The 22,364-nt window shown below is 42.7% G+C and overlaps 1 protein-coding gene across 1 annotated transcript in view; it reads left to right on the forward strand.

Annotated features, from left to right (window-relative positions):
- LOC8032842 (venom factor) overlaps positions 1-22,364 on the forward strand; it is a 229,019-nt gene that overhangs the window by 178,285 nt on the left and 28,370 nt on the right. Inside the window, exons 27-32 of the mRNA XM_042292110.1 lie at positions 243-417; positions 3,804-3,973; positions 9,211-9,369; positions 11,991-12,101; positions 14,004-14,073; positions 20,518-20,584. Of these exons, the coding sequence (XP_042148044.1) occupies positions 243-417; positions 3,804-3,973; positions 9,211-9,369; positions 11,991-12,101; positions 14,004-14,073; positions 20,518-20,584 (752 nt within the window). The remainder of the gene's footprint in view (positions 1-242; positions 418-3,803; positions 3,974-9,210; positions 9,370-11,990; positions 12,102-14,003; positions 14,074-20,517; positions 20,585-22,364) is intronic.

Consider the following 22,364-nt stretch of genomic DNA (forward strand, 5'->3'; position numbering starts at 1 on the left):
GCCTCCGAAGGACACATTGCGAAGCTTGTGTGACTGCATAAAACGGTCAAAGTGCCACGCGACTTGATGTCACGAGGTCTCGTCATCGTGTCGGATGACGTCACGCGAGAATGTGACTTCACGTCATTTTCCGTCACGGGACAGTTTATGTCAAATTGTCACGTTACCTCACGTGACCGGTCGATACCACCTCATATCAGACAGACTGCGAGCCACAAAGAAACCTTGAATGTGCGACGCAGGTGGACGACCTGGACGTGTCCAGGGCCCGAGCGACCAACTTCGTGGAGAACAACCTGGAGTCTGGTTCGCCGCCGTACACCCTGGCGCTTGCAGCGTACGCTCTCGCCCTGAGCGACAGCCCCAACAGACTCACGGCGCTCGAGTGGCTCAGGAACGTCGTTGTCCACGACCAGGGTACGTGTGCAGCCGCGGGAGAGGCCGACCGCCCACGCAGTGATCGGCACGGTGCCCGAGGCGCCGAGACGCATCGGGCGTTAGTCGGTGACTGGTGCCAGATGGGACTCCTCTGCGGCGTCAGGAAGACACTTTTAGTTGAAGGAACAGACACGGAAAGGAACGTTCCCTTCGTTGTCTGTTCCTTCGACAAAAGTGTTTTCCTTTTACGCACCGCAGTCTCGAGTGTTAAACAACATAATTACCTACCACCAGCTCGCCAGCGCACTTTGAGTTTTAGCCGAAAAATGCCGCGTTCGCACTCGACGCAGTCGAATTGACTTCACTTCTCACATGTCGGGGAGGAGCCTCTCTCGCAACCCTTACGGTGCGACGAAACAATTTCGCCAAGAGGAGTTTTTCCATCGCACATTTGACAGATTTTAAGCGAGCAGGACGGAGATTTGTTGTTCTATATCAACACGCGTCTTTGACATCAGATCTCTATGGTGGAGCTGCTGTGACGTTTGACTCGAATCTGGTTCCTGAACAGTGTGGGCAAACGCGGACTTGTTTCTGAAGAGCGGTCTAGATTATGTGATTATGATAGCGCCGCATCAGCTGGCGATTTCCGGCTCCTTTTGTTTACAGGTGAATACTACAAACGCAAAACTCCTGTTTTTAATGCTTACATTTTTTTATTTATTTATTTCAAAATACTATCAGTCTCTATTGAGACTATGATAGGGTGGGTATACAAGCGTACAAAAAAATACAAAAAACAACAGCATCAAGAGCAGCACACACTTGAAAAGGTACTATGAAAGATATCGCCAAATAATCGCAAAAAATGCTTTGACAATGAAAGATAACAATATAGATCCGTCATGGGCTATGATGCGTCGGCGAAAAACAATACAAACGGCAAACAATGTTTATTTACATTTCGCAAGATGCTATATAAGAAGAAAAAGCTTCGAGTGATTGGCATACCACAGCTTGCTCCGAAAGAAGATTCCAGTCACTTATGGTATGTGGGAAGAATGAGTATCTGAAACAGTCTTTGAAGAACCGGGGCTGATGAAGTGCGCGACTGTGTTTGTTCCGAGTTACTCTCGACTCGTCAGGAACTAGGTAAGCTGTTTTATCTATCTGCAATAAGCCATTAATAATCATATATAAAAATTTCAATCTTTTTTCTTTACGCCTCATCTTAAGTAATGGAATGTTGGCTTTTGAATACAGTGCCGTAGGTGAATCCAGTCGACGATATTTGGAAAAAATAAAACGTAAAGCAAGTCGTTGCACCTTTTCTAGCTTTAGCACATCTTTAACAATATGAGAGTCCCAAATTTCGCATGCGTATTCCATCAACGGACGAATGAGTGTTTTATAAGCCAAAAGTTTTGTGTTCATTGAACTCAGTTTCAAAGACCGCCTTAAATACCACAGTTTATAATTCGCTTCTTTTACAATACTATCAATATGAGCACTCCAACGGAGATCGTGAGAAATAATGACACCCAGATATTTGTAACTGCTTACCCTTGCTAGTGGATACCCTTCGGTGGCGTACGCGAATTCAATGGGCTTTGTTTTATGAGTAATAGTCATACAAACGTTTTTATCTAAGTTTAGTGACATTTGCCAAGTATTGCACCACTCACCAACGCGTGCTAAACATGTGTTAAGATTAATTTTATCGGTGGGCTCCCTAACCTCTGTATACAAGATACAGTCGTCGGCAAAGAGCCTAGCCTTAACCGTTAAATTGGACAGTACATCATTAATAAATATTAAAAAGAACAAAGGACCGAGCACTTTTCCTTGAGGTACACCTGATTTTACATCAATCAAATCGGAATGTCTATCTTTAATTTCTACAAATTGTCTTTTTCCGTACAAAAACATCTCTATCCATCTGATGAGACCTGGGTTTTTCAGAATATATTTTAATTTGAGTAATAATTTCCTGTGGTTAACCTTATCAAATGATTTTTTTTAAATCTAAAAAAATAACATCAACTTGGCCTTTACGGTTCAGTACTTCAGAAAAATCATGCGTGACTTCATCCAGCTGAGTAATAGTAGATACCCCTTTACGAAAGCCGTGCTGAGAGCTGTTTAATAAGTTGTAATGACTTAAGAAGGAGTGAATATGGCTCGAAAGTATATGCTCTAAAAGTTTCCCACATGTTGATGTTAGTGAGATTGGTCTGTAATTGTTAACGGAGGTAGCTTTACCAGACTTCAAAACAGGCACAACTTTACCAATCTTCCAGTCATTGGGTAATGAACCTGAAGACAGGGAGTCTGAAGGATTGGTTCGGCCGTATGGAAGGAATTTGGACAGGCCTTAGGGAAAATGTTTGGGGAGAATAGGAATTCTTACGCTCGAGGCTTAGCAACTCGTACATAACTCATCTTTCCTCAAATTCCATTGCAAGTTGACACGGTAAAGAAAGGTAAGTGCTCGGCGACCCAATCAACCGCTTTATCGCTCGATCCTTCGCTCTGCCAACACCAGATAGGATAAGCAAGGCCGGTGCACAAGCACTTCCACATCAGCACAGTGAGACATATTGCAGACACGGAGTGCACACGAGTGCTGCGTCATCGTTGAGTTGGCGCTATCCGAATCTGAGGGCGTTTCGTGGAGGTCCAGGAGGCTATTCGCAGGCTACGAATATTTCGGCTTGTGTTGTCTCTTTGCGGTTGTACAAAGCACAAAGATGCGTGATCACGTGGTGCGAGGCTCGTCCAATGAGCGCGTGGTGTCCACAGTTTCGTCAGCAGCTGTCAGCGAAGTAGAGCAGCCAATAGCGAAATAGCCTTTCCAAAATGTCTGATGCCAACCCTAACACCGCGTGTTTGACTGGGCTAACGAAAAGCAAAGCTGTTTACGGGGTGCGCCGCCTTGACTATGCCGCCCATCGCTGCAGCGAGTAACGCCGACCATCTCCTACCGAGTACGAGCTTCACGCGATTATAACTAGCTTCGTACTGGTAGCTATCCTTTTAGGAACACTTAGGGGATGTAAATGTTGTGAAAACATTTCACTAACAATTTTTTGACGCTGGACGTTGTGTCGATTACAATAATACCCTGTCAGAAGGGAAAGTAAATGTCATTTTAATCGAATGTCATTCACCGCTCGGCGAATCAGCTCGTGATCCTGGTTCTGCACGTGGCGCGGGCAGGCGCAGCGCGTCGTATTAAACACGCGGATTGGCCGAGCTGTAATGTCATTTTGCTTAAATGTCATTTAACGTGCCCGTCTGACAGGGTTATAAGTAAGAATGTCATGCTTGTAGACACATTTTAGTCCAGTGCTCGTCTTGCACTTCCCAACTGTCGAGTGCCCAGTTCCAAATTCGGGACCGGTATTTGTTTCCCCGCATGCCAGTGGCGGATACTCGGCATGTGCCGTCGACCACGCTACCGCTGACGATCCAGGGAACAGCCTACGCCCTGATGGCCTTCCTCTCCGAGAGAGAGAACCGGGACTACGTCGACGGATACGTCCGCTGGCTCAACGGCAAGATGCAGCCCACGGGAGCCTTGTCGTCCACCCAGGTGAGAACCGCGCATGGGACAGCCCGGCTCTCGGTCTGCGTGCACGGTCAGAGGCCGCGCACGAGGGCGGAATCGTGGAGGAGATCCAACCGGCACGCCCTTAGCGGCTAAGCTTAAAGCATCAGGCTTGGCAACAACAACCAGATAGATTATTTGTTGGTGTATCTGACGCAGCGCTCTACGTATGTAGCCTGCCAAGAGCCACAGCCGGGCGTCATCGCCCGGCTCTTGTTCCAACAGTGAAGCAACGATTGAACTAGAGTCGCAGCCAAACGACTTTGACGCATCACTTGAATCCAATCAGTGCTGGATCGACGAAATATGACATAAATAACGCAGTGCAGAAGCTTTTGGTTCTTTCAAATCCAAGTTCTGAGGGAAAGAAGTTGAACAAGGTATCAGATCGATCTCCTCGCCAATAGCTGCGGGAGCGTGAAGTGAAAAAACTAACACATTACGGCGCACAAAAACAACACTCTGTGAAGTGTTAGCATGATTCACCAACTCGCCCAAGCTAAAGTGTTGCGAAAACTAAAAGGTGACAGAGCCGTCGCGATCAAAACTGTCTAAAAGTTCACTATCGGTAGTATCGATACTTTTTCCACAAGTATAAACGGTGTCGAAAACTATCGATGATGGATCATCGATACTGCTATAGGTAAAGAACTATCGACAGTGCTATCGATAGTGCAATCGCCATTGACTGCCGATACCATCGAATGTCAACTTTTAAGAAACTATCGAGTTTTGCGAAAGCGAAAGCACGTTCCAAAAGAAGATTACGACGGATACGCACGGGCAAACAAGGCGGGCTCTGGGCAAAACATGAAATAGAAAGGAATCAAAGCATAAAGTTGCATTCGTATACAATTATTTTGAGATAAGGCAAAAATGTATTTTTTCTACCTCTCCTGTGCATATATTTTTATATATTCCGGGGGTTTAGATATCAAGCTTTGCACGTTAATTGTAAAAATAAAGGGTTAATTTAGTTTTCCTTGGTTAGTAGGTAGTGAAAACATTCGGTGGAGTTATTTAGTATGAAGGTTTTTACATGTTTGTTATATGATTGTATTAATTTTATTATTAAATATACACATTACATTTTTTGTATTTACCAGTTACATATGTGACTGGGCACTCTGCTGGGGATCACTATTTGTTTCTACAGCTAACAATTCTTAGCTAATTTCAGAAGATCAGACTTTTTAACTTTTTGCTCGTTTTTTTTTTCTTTTGATAGATTATGTAATGACAGTGTTTGAATGATTTATTTACTGGCGTAAAACACATAATCCAAATATGGCATGTCACATAGTGTAGAAGTAAATGTTTTCAGTAAATAAATTTAGCACAAATGTCGTGTGAACACTTCAAATTGAACACTAACAATTAAAAAAGCTTGTACTAGACCACGTGATTAGTTACTGGTGCTTTCATTTTCTCTGTTGTTTGAATACAATAATTTTGAAAACACAACGTTAATAGCACAAAAATAAATGAAAAAACGAAAGTTTCGATCGATCCAAGTAAGGATATTTAAAAAAAAAAAACACAGTATGTCATTGAAAGAAGCTTTGTGAATAAAAAAAGACAATATTGTTTTATTCATTTATTAAACATGTTTAGGCGAAAGAAACGTAGTTATATTTTCATTAACATCCCTAAATTTTCGCATTCGATCATTATCGCGAGCATCATATTCAAGCAGAATATCGAATTTCTCCGATGCCTAGTTTCCTTAGCACGAGTGGCACAGGGAATTTTCTTTTCCAAATCGAAATCTTTCTAAAAAAGAAAGAAAAAGAAAAGAAACAAGATTCAAACTCTCAAGAATTATTCTAAAACGAAAGAAAAATCTGCAAATTTCAATATCGCTGGTTTATTTGTAATCTTTCCATAAAATACAATTGACAGTTTCTTATAGCATATTTCGAATATTTGTTAAGGAAAAATTCTACCGTTTTGTTTATCTATAAATAAATTTTAGATTATTCTTAGATAATTATACCAAAGTCCCTTATTGCAGTTGGTCTTTTGTGGAGCTTCACGTAATTTCCTAAATGGACTACACATCCTTCGACATGTAAATGGATACTGTCGATAGCTTTACGAAAGTTTGCTGTCGATAGTCGATTATGCATAGTATACAATCGATAGTTTCACGATAGTCGACTATCAATCATATGCTACCGACAATACTATCAATATTTTCCCATAGTTGACTATCGACAGTACGTGGATAGTCGTTTTTTACTGTCTATGAATAGACTTGGTTTCCACTATCGATTGTAATGATAGTACTGTCGACAGTTTTGCACCATACACGGCCGTGGAGGTGCATTTTCTCCTAGCCTCCTTGCAAAACAATTTACTCGCACTCTAACGACTCTCCGTTGCAATGTGTACCTAGAAGAAGCAGAGGGTGTAACTAGGAAGGACACGAACTATAATACAGTACCTTCCTTAAAACGTCCTTGGAGTGCCCCGTAACACTTTTGCCCACGAACGTCGAGGGTTTACTTATCTTGTACAGCCTGCTAAGGACATCCCATGGAAAGAGAGCTTAGGGTCATCCTAGGCCTATGTTAGCTGTATTTCCAGGTGGAGTTCAGTTGTAAGTGCGATAACTGTAAAATGCTACTTTAAGGGTAATAGAATGTCCGTAGGCTAATTAGGCCGACTGCAGCGAAAATTCCATAGGATTGCGCTTCAAGTGTACTGTATGTCCGTAGGCCAATTTTCTATAGGGGCTTCTAGGAAGGATCAAGAAGGACGAGTACCTAAAATTTAGAGCATGCTGATACAATGACAATAGAACGTCCGCAGGCTAGTTTTCTATGGGAGTTTCTTAAAGTGATTCTAGAACGGCCAGGGCCTAATTTACATAGGATGCTGATTCAAGGGTAATAGAATGTATGTAGGCCAGTTACTATAGGAGACCTGTAGGAAGGTTCTAGTACGAACAAGGTCTAAACTTGATAGGATGCTGATGCATGGGTAATAGAATATCCGTAGGTCAATTTTCATAAGAAAATCTTCTAGGAAGACCTTAGGACGACCAGGTCCTAACTTATATAAGGTGCTAATGTCAGGGTAATCGAATGACCGTAGGCCAGTTTTTAATAGGAGGCTTCCAGGAAGATTCTAGGACGACAAACACCTAAATTTCGTAGAATGCTGATACAAGGGCAATGCATATCCGTAGACCAATTTTCTAAAGGAGGCTTCTACAAAGATTCTAGGACGACGAGGTCCTATTACACCGATAGCTGATATCGGCTCTTCCCGCCACTGGAAATGACGTCCGTTGTTGATGTCGTCGATGTGCACCTGTACAAAATAAATTATCTCAAATGGCGTGACAGCAGACCGCTGCGTTCAACACGCTTGTGCAACTTTGCCCAGCTTAATTTGCGTACTCGGCCAATTAATTGACATCAAGCGTTCGAAATGAGACTCCATTTGGTGTCAACATTTCAGTTTCGTGAAAACTATTCTTAGCCGTTATTTAGCACAAGCTAAATAACGGCTAAGAATAGTTTTCATATATTCGTAAAATCTGTGTGAAGATGCTTATTTTGGTACATTTTGAGCAATGTAGGATAATCTCTTGGTACCTAATTTTTTCATATGTTCCTAAACCTTGCTTAGCTTACGTGTTTTGTAGTTTTTTTTTCTATACGTTTTTCATTGCAATTTTTATTATTTTGAGCACATGTTGGAAACCTTCTATAAAATAAGTAAGAAAAATTATTACTGCATTCATATTTCGGTGTAACGTTGAAGGCTGTGTGAAGTATCATAGTGAAACCTTGGCAGTCTACACTACCCGAGCTTCGAAATTGCATCTCTCCAGAAAACAATTAGCTACAACATTCAACGATAGATGAATGCTCTTCCTAGGAACAGCGCTTTCACATACTTGTTTTTATATACATATAAAAAAAGATGAGCCGCACCACCATTGCCGGATCTGAAGTAGATACTGCCTCTAGTTTAACGAAGGGGAAGCTAATGTTTCCTCCCCAGATGTTAACCCTTGGAAGTAAGCGTAAAAGTGCGCCCGTTAGAAGGTCCTTTTCATAGTTAAAAAGAGGATCAAATTATACTGTAACAAATAGAGTTGCCAGAAACTGAAGTTTCTTGTGTCTTAAGTCAACCCTAAATTCACTGGGTCCTGGAAAGTTAAGGCCAAGCTCTCCGTATAATCGACATATCGGTTCATAGAATGAGCTTTTTTTCTTGACATCTTCATTCTTGGTGGGCTGTTTCAAATTTCCAAAGACAGCTTGCTTTATATAGTAATTGATTAAATGCCGAGGTCTTGGCACCGCCACCACATGCGGCGTTTGTAGTTGGTTCCATTAAAAACAATCCTGTCTTGAAATACGCAAGAACAACAATACTTTTGGAAAATATTGGTAGAGATAACAATGACTGATAAGTTGATTGCACAGGGCCAGATGAGTTCACATTGTTGAGAAACACTTTCAGTCCGATGATGCTCCGTAGCGATCTTGGTGCGACTGATTCAGGACAACCCTTTCGAAGCCTCGAAAATTTGAATAGATCGAAATGACGATTGGCCATAGCAATCGAGACCGACCAGCCAATGACATTGAGAGGTTTGTTCATCTGCATGCTAGTATCGGTCTGTGTCCGGCTAGCAGGCTAGGAATGCAATGGCCTTATTTTCCCAGGGTTTGATGACTTTAGTCAACACCACCAAGATACTGGTAAGGCATGTATTCTCCATGACATAATGTTAATAAGTGCACGGACATCGCACTAATGGTTCGATAACAGGTGCAGCAGGCAGCACTAAAGGGCCTTGATACTTCTTTTACAAGTAACGACAACCAATACAAATGACAAAGCACATTCCCCTGAAACGAAATGGTGGCATTTAGTTCAAACCTCTGCTGTGCGCCGCCATTGGCTTCCTAAAACCTGCACCGTCACGCAGTCGGCGCTTCAAAGAATGTCGTTACTTGTAGAAAGCTCCCATCTGGGGACTTTAGGCAGCACTGTTGATGCGCCCCCTCTATCGCACTTGTTATCATATCCGCGTGATCTTGTTGACACGGCCAGAAGCATGCCTTGTCGGAACAGCCAGTCTGACTTTTGGTGCTGTTCAGAGGGAAGAGAGCGCACCCTTTCATATAGGTGTTGCTATGTCGTGCAAAGTGACTATTGAGGACAGTCTATGAGAACGGCGTCGATATTCCACACAGGACACTGTGGTGGCGCTTCAGGCGCTCGCCAAGTACGCCACCGTCAGCAAGGACGACAACATCGACCTCACGTGCCAAGTGACCGTGAGCAAACCGAGCGAGTTCAAGGAGGTCGTCCGAATCAAGCGAGACAACGCCCATCAGCTCACTAGGATTCCGGTGAATGTCAACTGCTGCGCTGGAAGCCCCGTGGCGAACGCGTTACGGTTGTATAGTAAAGAAGTGCACCGAGGACACTTCATGTAGCGAAGCAACGTTTGCTACAGCCTCCAGGTTTCGAGTACACTGCCCAGCATAGCACGAACACGGCATTTTATTTTTCTCAATTTTTATTAGACATGCACAAAATTTACTCTTGAAAACACGAGTTACTTTTAATCACTGCTTTCGATTATAGTTGAAATACACAAAAGAAAAGAAAACAGATGATATCATGATGAACAGAGCAGCGCACACAAAGACAAGGACAGAGAAAAGGAACGTGCACGATTTCTCTGTCCTTGTCTTTGTGTGCGCTGTTCTGTTCATCATGTCATCATACCAACTCGCTCAACTTACAGCACTTCTGCAACAGATGATATCATTGCTAAATACAAAGCGAAACAGCGCAAAAAAAGGGACAAGTGGGGCACGGACACAGCGCTTACTTACGACTTTCTTTGTCATTCCAAATCTCAATAAAAAAGGGAAAACATAAAAAAAGACAAAACCAGAACTAGTCCATGCAAAGACCCCCCCCCCCCCCTCCCCCCTTCCCGCGCAGATATGTGACCTTAAACAAACTGGCGAAAGCGCTCGATGAACTGGCACTCACCACTGGAACTTGTCACCAAGTCAACACTGACACATCTGTATGGACCTTGCCTCATAATGCAGTAAGCCTCGTGGATCTCTCTTGCTGTTCGCTAAGGATGTTTTACCAAAATAGCAATATTTTCGAAAGGAAAAAGTGAGTCATAAGTAATCGCTGTGTTCATTCCCTTCGTCCACTTGTCCCTGTCTCTTTCGCGCTGTTTCGCTTTTTATTTGACTATGTACCGACTCGGCCAAATGCAAACATGATGGCATTGCTTTTTTTTTTGTGCTGCCAGTGGCGCGGTGTACATTCCAATAACTATCGTAAAAAATATTTAAACTTAGAGAGTGATCGCTCAAATGTCTTATTCTTCAAAATTATGTGGGGGCCCTTTGACATTGAATTTCGTAACAAATATAGTTTACAACTGCCAAATGGGAACCTATATGATACTACAGTCTTGAATCTACAAGGAGTGTTATTTAAGCAAATATATGAGCGTTCAGTCGTGTTAGTGTTGCACGTTTAAAATATCACCTGGTATTCTTATTGCCGCAACGACCTATCCTCATTCTATCATATGCGAGGGTGTGGCAGCACGCACCGACAGATTTGGCACTGCTTGCAAAATTTGAATTACAAATGTGCATACCTAAAGTTGGCACGCGAACCATGTTTCACAACAAGATTAAGGACTATCTTTAAAAGACTTCAACTCAGAGGTTTTTAATTATCACAAATAATGCAAAATCGGAGGCCGTGTATTTTCTATGTCCTATACCAGCCTGCTTGTCCTTTGCGCACTGGCTTCTGAACTTGCTCCGGGGAGGCTTGCTTGATGCAATGAAGGTAAGAACCAATAGTAGAGCCTGGCGATGAGCAAGATGATCGCGATTTAACGCAATATATCATCGAGGACCACATGAGAGCAAGCTCACTAACCAGTGTGCTGGCGACAAACATTCTGTATCGGGCAAAAGAAATGCATGACAACCGTCTTTTTAAGTATTTGTGCACCTCTGGCATGAGTACTGGAAAAAAACACGTAAAACTTGTTAGAAAACTACTTTTGCGTGCCCAATTTCAGGTATGTACGTTTGGAATTCGAATATTCTCAAAGGGTGACAATGTGCTGGTCCTTACGGCCGCGCCCTGTACACTAACGCCTCAACCCCTTTTTAGGTGGCAAGCAAAGCTCAATTTCTCAACTTACCAAGCTTGGATTTACTACGGAGCTGCGGATAGGTGGCGGAAGTTTTTAGTGAAAATATCAACAAATAAACGTACAGTGTTAAAGTAAAGAGGAGAAAATATATGTTTGGCTATCTGCGGTGGCATCCGCAGACGATGTCATGAATGTGCTCGTCTAGTTGCATCTACCTTCTATATAATTCAGAAGCCTCGAGGGCGCGCCGTCGCTTAGCTCAGCAGACGACCTTCGGAAGTTTTTCGCTATGCCGAGGCGATTATTTCTAATCGACAAATCTAGAAATGAGATAATTTTAAACTGAATAAGAAAACAGGGATGTAAATTCCTGATGACTGTTCATTATGATGAGCTTTTTAATAATGATTTTTGTGATGATCATATTGATGATTTTTAGATGGTTGGTCGAGTCGTCGCATGATACTCTCGATTGTGACTCACGTCGCGTCATCTTTCGGCAGCAAACACAACCAGGTGAGCACTGTCATGATGTCGTTGTGAATGCCGCCGCAAATAGCCCCAAACAGTTTTTTTTTTTTTGCAAGGTAATTGTATTTGTTGATAGTTTTACTCCAAGCTTCCACCACCTAGCTGCACCTCTGTAGTAAAACGCAGCGCGATAGCTTGAGAAACCGTCTTCTGGAAACCATCTAAGGTGAATAAGACGGGCTTGTGTATACACTGTATCTCTGGAGTCTGGACCCCCACTGCTGTTGTGTCTCAAAAGGTGCGCTACACGTGCTTTATTCAACTCCTGTTTCCATCCTTTACCTACAGATTCCAAGCGAGGGGGATAAGATCTTCGTCGACGTGAGAGGCTCGGGCTCTGCTCACATGTATTTCCTCTACAAGTACAACGCTCCCGTTGAACGCGAAGACATATGCAAGGTGAACTTCGTTACCTGCTCAGACACCCGTAAAGCAACATATCGCTATTTGAATTTAGTCCTTTTCAGTGCAGAGCGCGCGACAGTGTTAAAATTGGTGCGAGGTACACACTGCAAAAAAATTGTGATTGATATGTGGAAGCAACCGGAATGTGCTCTTCCTTTTAGTCGCATGAGCATAGAAAAAAAAGTAACATCACAGTCTAAGCTTCTTTTTTTTTTTGCCGACATGCGCATTACAGGGTTTAGAATACCTAGCAGACGATCAAATCAGTCCTCTTACCGATCAGCACCTAATCCCGCAAAACTAGTTGCAGAATCTTTATTCTAATTCATGAAACAAAAATTTTGATAATTTTCTGCTTTTGTCATAAGCATGATTATTTCTTAAATCATCAGCACTTTTATCATTGCAATCCTGATAAAAGGATTTTCAGTAATCTCGCTGCTCTAGCGTGGCTGCCCATAGGTTTTTTACAATGTTGCACGTTTATGACGTGCATCCTGCAGTATGTAAGTTTATGGCGTTTGTTTTATATTGAACTGAAAACATTAAAGTTTTAATTGATATTGCTCTCGCTTGTTTTAGGCGCCCAACTTTCTCAGTAATTCATATTGTTAAAAATGTGGTCGCCGCAGAAGGAAGTGTAGTACCAAAGTTTCTTTAACACTTTGCACATTTAATATGGATACACTAAAATAGACAAGTCTGGTTGCGAAAAAAACAACTTAAGAGCACAAACTGAAGTTGATTTTCTTTTTGGTTTGATAACGATTCATTTTAATTGTTCAATACGTTTAATATTACTAGGGCCCTCGATGACAGAGGGCCCTAGTACAATGTTATGGTTGAAATTTATAGATCTATTTTGGGGTTTAAAAAGGCACTTGCTTGATTTTAGAGGTGTTCATTCACATCACTCTATCTGCCAACTGAGTCTAATCAGCAATTTACGACATGAGCCAGGGTTCCCTTTTAGGGTGCAGAAAAAAAACAAAAAAACTAGTGTTGGAATAATTTCCGAAAGTTGCATCTCTACTAATTTAATGACGGCAGACACTTTTCTTGAAGTGATTTTAAGATTATTTCTTTTTGTGTTTAAAAGTCAAGTTATATAAATCTTCCCTTACAAAAACCATATTGTGAGGGGGTAAGAATAAGGAATTGATTGCAAAAAAGTTGATATGTTAAGAATGATATTTTGAGACACTTAGAAGACGCGGCTACAATAGATAGAGACAATGAATTTAAATTATGCTTTGCACTCGCTTTTAAAAAGAACAACCACCTTGGCAACTTGCACTGGGCAAGTTGTGAAGTCCTTGTGCAACTTGTGAAATCCCTGTGCAAGGCGAAGTTAATAAACGCAAAAATAAGTATAGAGACTTTCTGGACACCCTGTGTATGCCCCGTCCCAAGCCTTTTTTTGAAACTGAAGCTAGAAAAGCGTCAGTTTTTGATGGAGCAATGTATCGTTTATTGCTTCCGTCGTTCCCTAAATCACGTCAAAACAAATTGCCATTCACCAATTTTTGTAATTTGACAACTTTGTTGTGGACCGAGCTGAACAGAACCAAGTACTCCTACAACTGCGCTTAATACATTCAACGCTGGCAGAACGAAAAACCTGTCATAAATATTTTTCTGACACGCAAAAGAAGCCTGGAAGAAGTAACCCTCCCTAGTTAATGGACAGTGTTCTGGATAACTACGTGAGAGCGACAATTACTCGAACGTCTGATAATTTTTAGACATCTCTTCCCTCTCTACAATGTAAGTCCATAACTCATTGCAGGTTCAAATGTTGCTTAAGTATGACGTTCTCATGCTACACTCAATGTCGACTGCTTCTTGCTCCTTAATTCTACGGCACCTTGTTGAATTGTCTTTCATCGTTTACAGTTCCACATCGCTGTCAACTTTGAGGAAAAGAAACCAGACATTCAACATCTTTTAACACGCATTGCAAGAGGTAAGTAGTGCCTGGCCGAGCAATTCTCCGCGTAGTTAAGTGCTCGTTGTAAGGAAAAAACCAGAGTGTACAGGTACTGTGTTCGGGAGATGGCTACTCAAACGCGAGCGTGTAAGTTGGTCAGCGTTGAATAGGAGAGCCGTCCAGCTGCTATTGATTGCCATCAAAGAAAAAAACACCTAGTCGACGCTCATGTACTTCTATGGAAATGCATTCTCATGCTACATTCAGTTTTTGCTTTTCTAGAGCGCAGCTCTTAGGTGCCCGTTTCTGGCCTGAGCGGCGTCGCCGTCGGCGTTACCGCACGGTGCATTATGGGACGTTTCCCATGATGACATCACACGTGACATCACGAGGGTTACCAGTGACGTTATAGATGACCTCACACGTGACGTCAAAAAAGTCACCAGTGACGTCACCGCGCATTGCCTTATGGGTATATTCCTTGCTAAATTTTGCGGAAACGATTCCCCTCTAAATTTGGCGGAAAAACTTCCCCGTTACATTCATTGAATAAATTACCCCGCTACATTTAGCGAAAAAAACTCCCCACTAAATGTAGCGGTAAAATTTCCCCGCTAAATTTAGCGGAGAAAATTCCCCGCTAGATTTAGCGGGAAAATGTTTCCCTAAATGAGAGGTGAGGAGGAGGGGAGATTTGGGTGAGGAGGAGGGGCATACCCTCCCCTCCGTACTTTCCCTCCTCCTCCTCAAGAGCTGCACTCTAGTTCGGCGTTACAGGGGATAGTAAACGTCCTTCATGTTTCCACCACGCTTTGCATACGACGGCAGACTGCCTTCAAGCCATCGTTTGGCTGGTTTTTGCTCAGTCAGTAATGAACTTCGCAGTCCGTTCTTCGTCCTCTTGCCAATGACTTCTAAATGTCGAAAACAATACGATGTCGCTTTTAAGTTTACACAGTCTTAGCCAGTGGCATAGAAAATAGTTTTTTTTTTAAGGTGGGGGGCGCAGAAAGCATGTGTATATTATAAGGTAAGCCTCTTTTTTTTGGGGGGGGGGGGAGGGGGGGGGGGCAGAAAGAAACTACAGACCCATAAGACCCATGCTCGCCCCCTTCCTCGCTACTCCAGGTAGCCTCGCATGTATATTAATTTGAAACTTCCAAACGTCATCGTTATCACACAACTGTGTCCGCAAAGGTTTCGGACAGACGCAAAGTACAATGGTGGTTTTGTTACCGAGCTACATTATTTGGACAGCGAAAAGGCACCAAGTTCTATCTAAATCTGTACGAAAAATACGTACAAATTGGGGCCGTGAACACGTGCACAGTCGGCACGCATTGCCAAATTCAAATTTCAAAGGTGCACACATGAAACCAGGCACGGGAACGTCGTTTCGCAAAAACGGTTTGTCTATATTTTCTAGAGTTCAACGTGGAGCTGGCAAAAGTAGAAAAATAAAGAAAAAATGGCGCCCGGGCATTTTCCATGTTCTATTGGGAGCGCGCGACGCGTATGGCAGATGGTTGGCAACAGAACCAGTGACCGCGTCCAGGTTACGTTGCGTACTGAAGTAGCTACTTTAGGGCGCCCGTGTCGTCCTGTCAACACCGCAGCTTGGGCTAGTTGGTTGTGCATAATTTGTACTTCACAGCGCATAAACGTCTCACAAGCAAGCACAGACAGAAAAAAGCATTCTTCCTCCAAGAAAGGCTAAACCTTCTCACGATCGACGGTCCTTATTTAATTAGAAGCTCAAACGAAGTAAAAAGGTTCTTAATAGAGAATGGTGACAACAAAATGAACGCGTTTTCAATTGACATCAAAGACCTTTACTACTCGCTGCCACAAGACCGCCTTTTACAGTGCATTGAAGAGAGCGTAAACCCCTTTGGTACCATCGCCTTCCAGAACGCTGCGGGTATCGCCCACGACAAGGTCATCGACTTAATATCCCTTTATCTGCAATCCGCTTTTGCGACGTGGGAAAGAAATACATACCTGCAAAGGGCGTATGCATAGGGTCGTGTATCGCCCCGATACCCAGCGACCTTTATCTTGCCTACCACGATAGATTATTGTAAAGAAGCTTAGGCACCTCAAACATAGTGAAAATATTTATATACGTAGATGATTATTTGATCTTCCTAGCAGTGTAGACTTGCAAGATCCCAACGACGTTGGCCAACGCTCTATCCATATTTAAAGGCGGCATGAATCCGTTGAAGCTTACCCACGAGCTTCAAGTCATGAAAACCATCAGATTCCTGGATTTTAGACTATTTTCATTGAGTGATTACGTATGCTGGTCATATGAGCCGCGGGGAAAAAAGTCGCTACTTCACTTCAACTCCGCTCACTCAAAACTGGTCAAAAGTGGCATCGTGAATCTTTGTCTCAAAAACTCTCTTAACAAATCAAGCGAACCCTTGATCAAAACAAGCTTTGATGCGCAAATCTCTCGGTTAATAGCAGCAGGATACCCCTGTGTCTTATTAGCGTCAATTCCCGAAAACCTCCTAAAACATATAAAAGGACGGGAGGTCACTCCACCTCCACCAAGAGACAGTTCAACGAGGCCCATTGTTGTGCCTTATGTTCACAACTTCTCCCATGGACTGAAAAAAGTAGCAAAAAAGTGAAAACCGTTTACAACTCCCTGTAACGCCGAATTAGAGTGTAGCCCTTGAGCTTGAGGAGGAGGAGGGAAGGGTAGTGGGGGGGGGGGGTCAACTGACCGGGAGGGGGGTCACGTGACCTTGGGGGGTCACGTGACCTACAATTCCGATGATGCAATCAGTGACGTCACTAATGACGTCATCAGTGACGATGACGATGCGGGTACCGATGACCTCATTAGTGACGTGACTGATGACGTCATCAGTGATGATGACGATGCGGATGTCGGTGACGTCATTAGTGACGTCACTGATGACGTCATCAGTGATGATGACGATGACGATGCGGATGCCGGTGACGTCATCAGTGACGATGACGTGATCGGGGGGGTCACGTGACCCCCCCCCCCCCCCCCCCCCCGATGGCGTCCGGGGTCACGTGACCTCAGGGGAGTGACGTGACTTTCGGGGGTCAGGGGGAGTCATGTGACCTCGTGGGGGTCAAGTGCCCCCCCCCCCGAGGTCACGTGACCCCGGCGGGGGGGCTCGCGCGGTGCATTATGGGACATTTCCCATAATGCACCGCGCAGTTACGCCGACGCCGACGCCGACGCCGCTCAAGCCGTAAACAGGCGCCTAAGAGCTGCGCTCTAAAAAGTCAATGTTGAGGTGGTATTTGCAGCTCCGAACAAGCTCTCCAGCTTGTGCAAGAAAGTGAAAGCTTTTTCGAGCCGATCAGAGAATGCGCTAAGAAGCACGAGGCCAGCTTTGTCCAGTGCTCCGAAAAGGTCGTGTGCTCCATTCCTCTCTCCTGTGGGAAAAACTACATCGGCCAGACTGGACGGTGCTGAATGATCGACTTCGCGAACACCAGAATAACATCACAAGAGCCAATTCAGGACATTTAGGTCTGCACTGCAGGGATTGCGGGTATACGGCACAACTACGTTGCTGTACCGTGCTTGACCGAAGCAACAACAAGCTAACAAGAGAGATTATTGAAACAAAGCATATTGCCAGGCTTGATGATGGATGTGTGAGCAGCCCATCTCTCGCCTTATCGGCAAAACAATTGACTTATCTAACCTTAAGATGATAACCGCGGACTATTTTACAAATTCGTTTGAATAGATGTACAAGAAAAAATTGACAAGACAATTACCAAATCGTTTTTAATGCGAAGTAGACAAAAACAAAGACAAATACAACGTGTTGTGAGTCAGCGCTGTGTGTATGTCTTTCTGTCTGTGCTTGAGTGAGGGCTTGCTTGTGAGACGCTTATGCGCTCTGAAGTACAAAACATCCTCCTGGCCGCATGGGCGCTTCCGGTGGCCGTGTTCCTCGCTTCGAAGTACATCTGATAAAGATTTGGCTCCTCGACATTCAAAATCTACCCATATCCAGCGTTGCTTCGTGTTTGTTTTCTGTCATGGGTCCAACACCAGTTGCTCGTAACTCGGGTTCATTCCTGTGTCCCTCAGTTATGAGCGGGAACAATGGCAGAAGAGCGCCATCTTCGTTGTCTATCTACACCGGAAGACGGCTCTACAAAGCGCGTGTGTGTGTGTGTTCGACTGCTTGGAAATCACTAAGGAACGACATTCGACAGTGCCAGTATTGATAAAATCGACGTCGGGAGAATTTTTCGCTTCTCTTTATGTAAGATCGCTCTTCACTCGCTGGCGGATTGAGTAGACGTACTGGGACTGAGACGATCGCGGCACTTTCCGTAGGCACGTGAAGAGGGTCTGTGTTCTCCATTTCCAAGTCTTGCGCAAGAGATGTTAGATCGACTGTTGCCCCCAACGTTCTGTGTAGCGCTCTGCTCAATTAAGCTGGTATTGATTAGGAAGGTTTGCTGTTACATAGAATATCTACGCTCACTGGGCGCACCGTGGCGCTGCTGTCTTGTCGCTCGATTTCAATGCCGGACTCCTTTTCGTCTGCATACTGGTTTGCAAGCTCGCTCACATGTGACGTGGTCAGCGAAAAGACGCTCAGCAAGTCCTAGCAGAGGCTGGCGGCGAGCAGGATCATTACAAAACGATGATGGAGGTTCAGTTCACATTTCTAGAAACAAGCAGAAGTTCCTGTTTAATAAACGAAATAAATTTTAAAGTGGACGAGTGTTCCTTTTCTTTTGTTGTCTGCTATCCGTTTGCGCATTCCTGTTAGGCACGGAAGGCGCGCAGGGAGGAGCGAACGACTCAAACAGAAAACATTATAAAACAGTATTTCGACCGCTTTGAAATTAATTCTTTGATCAAGAGGAAAAATATGTGTGTTCCTAAACGCGCATTAAAACTGCATCACTGTTCGTACGTTTTGTAAAACTGTTGTGTATCCCTTTTACCCTGCTCATCACCAGCCTCTGCTATGACATTATCAGCGGGTTTTCGTTTACCACGCCACCTGGGTACGAGCTTACAAACCAGTTGGCCAAGCAGGCAAAAAAAAAAAAAAAGAAACGGTATATATAATATTTTTTTTTGTATGGTGTGGTTTGGGAATTGCGGCGTAGACGACGCCGTGTAGTGGCTGAAAACTTGAAATAGTGGCTGGTTGTGGCACCGTACCTGTCTGGCTTGGCAGCGGTGTGGGTATGAGGGAACTTCACTAGAGTCGTATATGTTGGACTACAATACCTTGACTGGAGCTTGGGCGATTGAATCGAGCTGGCTAATAGCAGGCCATCACCTTGCATCCACGAAAGAATGAGGACGGAAACGGTGGAGAGTTTTGATTTTGTTTCCACAAGGAAGTATAGTATGAGAGTTTTAATGTTGTTTATCCAGGTAAGCTATCGGGATTCGATAGCTGCATGTTGAGTGGTGGCACGTAGACGTTTTCATTCTCTTGTCTTGTCATGGAGTAATAGTATACCTGGCAGTGGTAACCGAATCGGAGCACTGGCACTGTTTTGGAATCTGTCCAAGCGCCTTAGACGAATTAGTTGTGAGCGTAAATGGACGATGAGTTTTACACAAAGCTCTCGCGATTCACGCTGGCAATCGATTGACTTCATATATAAGAATCTTTGGGGAACTTCTGAAACTCAATACGATTGCAGCCATACTCGCGCTGCAGCGCGTCTTGTGCTCATCACACACTTTCCACGACTGTTTTTATGCCTATTAAAATTATTTGTGTACCCGATGATGGCGCGCAGTACAGTAGTATCCAGACAACCGTAGATTCTCGGAAATTGTAATACGACAAAAAGAAACGCTCTGAAATAACTCGGCCATGAGGTCCGTCTTTAAGCAGGTTAACCCTCGCCCATGGCGGTGGCATGTCCTGTGTCCGCGGGCAATCCATATACGTTCCGGATCGGCGGTGCGTCAGTTGTGCTCTAGCATGCGGTTATGCTAAAACGTTCTATTGGACATAACAAATGCACGACTGCCGCTTTCGCTCTATTTTCGTTTTCATTCTGCCATCTCCGAGTTGAGATCTAAAGATGACAAAACTTTTTGCGAAACGAGGTTCGCGTGAACAGTTCCAGGTATGTACGTTTGGAATTTAATTTTCTTAGGCATTCGAAACGTACCGCTCCTTACCGGTGCACCCTGTATATCTCATCTGTAACATATAAGCCTTACTCAAACTATTTTTACTGTTTAATAACTACAAAATACAAGTGTGTTCTACACAACAAACAAAAAACGATGAATATAAATACGAATATATGTTTGTTTTTTTACTATATAAAACTGGACAATAATGGTTTGTCGAGTTGGAGCACTTTGATTGTAACGACGCAACGTACTTGTCACAAAGAGTTCTCAGAATTAGTTGTGATTAATTAGTGACCCGTGGAAAGTGCATTTGCTGAATCCTTATTTTTTTTTTTTTTTTTCAGATGCCAGTAAGCAACGGCGAATGAAGTCCAAGCTCAGTAGCATGTACAAGATTAAGGTGTGCGCAAGGTGCGTCTTGTGAGCTTCTATTTTCTTTCGGAAATTGGAATTCTCTCTTATATCGATGGCATACCATCAGGCGATTGCATGAGGAAAATATGTGAAGGTAAAAGTAAAGGTTATCTCGATAAACCGTTCCAACGGTGTAGGCGAATGCAGCCTCAGATGTCGAACGTGACCAGACCTGTTACACGGTCCTCCCCCTTTCATAGAGGATGAGCCTCCTCTGCAATTCAAAAGTAGTACTGTGGAAAGTGGCATGATCTACCACGTCAAGCTTGCCAGAAATCATAATCTCAAAACATTAAAGACTGAAAATTATGGTCGATTAAATGTACTACTAAGTGTTCATTGCGATATTTATGAGGAATTTATTTTATATAATCTATAAATTAAGAATTGTTGTTGGGATTTTATAATGATTTAACGAAAGCGAAAGCTTTTGACTCTTTAAACCACAAACTTTTACTGCGAAAACTTGAAAAATATGGTGTTCGTGGTGAAGCCTTACTTCTAAGTTCTACTAAGCTCCTATCTATAAAAAAAGCGGAAACAATATGTATGTTGTAAGAATCATTTATATAGTGTGAAATTTGTATATTTAGATGTACCAGGAGAAAGTGTTTTAATTACTTTTTGATGCGTGTGTAAACGATGTTGTAAATTTTAACCGAAACACTAAATTTAGAATATATGCGGTTGATTCAACACCCCTTATGCTTTTGATGATGGCGAGAAACTGGTGTAAAAAGCTAATTTAATGTTGGATCAAATGCCATTGTGGACTAGCATGAACTCGAAAAAAATAAATACAAACAAAACTAAGGCCATAATGTTTAGACATTAATATAAAATTGCCTCATCCTTAAAATAAATAACACTTTAAACTCAGTTAACGTTGAATTCATTCAAAATTTCAGGACACTAGGACTTGTGTTTTTTTATAACATGTCCTGGGATTATCATATTTTAGATATTTAAATAAAAAAAAAATTAAATCGGCACCAATGTTCTAGGTACTTTTCCAAGCTTCTTTGTATGCTCCCAAAATTTGTTAAAATATTGTTATATTGTTAATATAACAGATTAACAATATATTATTGTTAATTTGTTAATACATTGTTATAACAATATTGTTAAAATATTGCTATACAAAAAGTGCACCTGATGCAAAAAGATTGATACATATAATTTCAAATGCACCTTATCTTTCACACACGGAAAACCTAGTCACAATTCATAAAATACTCATCATTTATAGCTTATAAGCTATCGAGAAGACTTAAAACAGAGCTTTGGTATGGCATTTGGTTATTGATGGAATCGTCCAGTCTACCACAGCACGTCGTAACATACGAAATCCGTAATCTGGATCGCTCGCATGTATCGGCATGTCGATTAAACACTGGAAGAGAAATTGAACCTACCAAATTCCACAACCTCTTAATTTGTTGTATTCTCTGTGTGTCTTTATTGACAAATCAACTTTCAAGGAATTACGTTCCATTACGTCTAATTTACCTATTTGATCTTGTGGTACTTTTATTATCAGTGTATTGATGTTAAACAGACATTACAATGTTGCCCTCACTTCTCCATGCGCGATATATTTGTGTGTTTTATTATTATTTTTTTATTCCTAACTGCTACAGAATGTACTGGGGTTGAAGCTCGTCAAGCCGTCTCGCGCGTTTTTTTTCGCAACCTCACCATCCCATGCAATGGCAAATAAAAAATAATAATAAGAATCAATCAACCAATCAATCAATCGACGTTTATTGTACAGTTC

This window comes from Ixodes scapularis, unplaced genomic scaffold (assembly GCF_016920785.2).
Source record: "Ixodes scapularis isolate PalLabHiFi unplaced genomic scaffold, ASM1692078v2 PGA_scaffold2__306_contigs__length_199485367, whole genome shotgun sequence".
Taxonomy (NCBI): Eukaryota; Metazoa; Arthropoda; class Arachnida; order Ixodida; family Ixodidae; genus Ixodes; species Ixodes scapularis.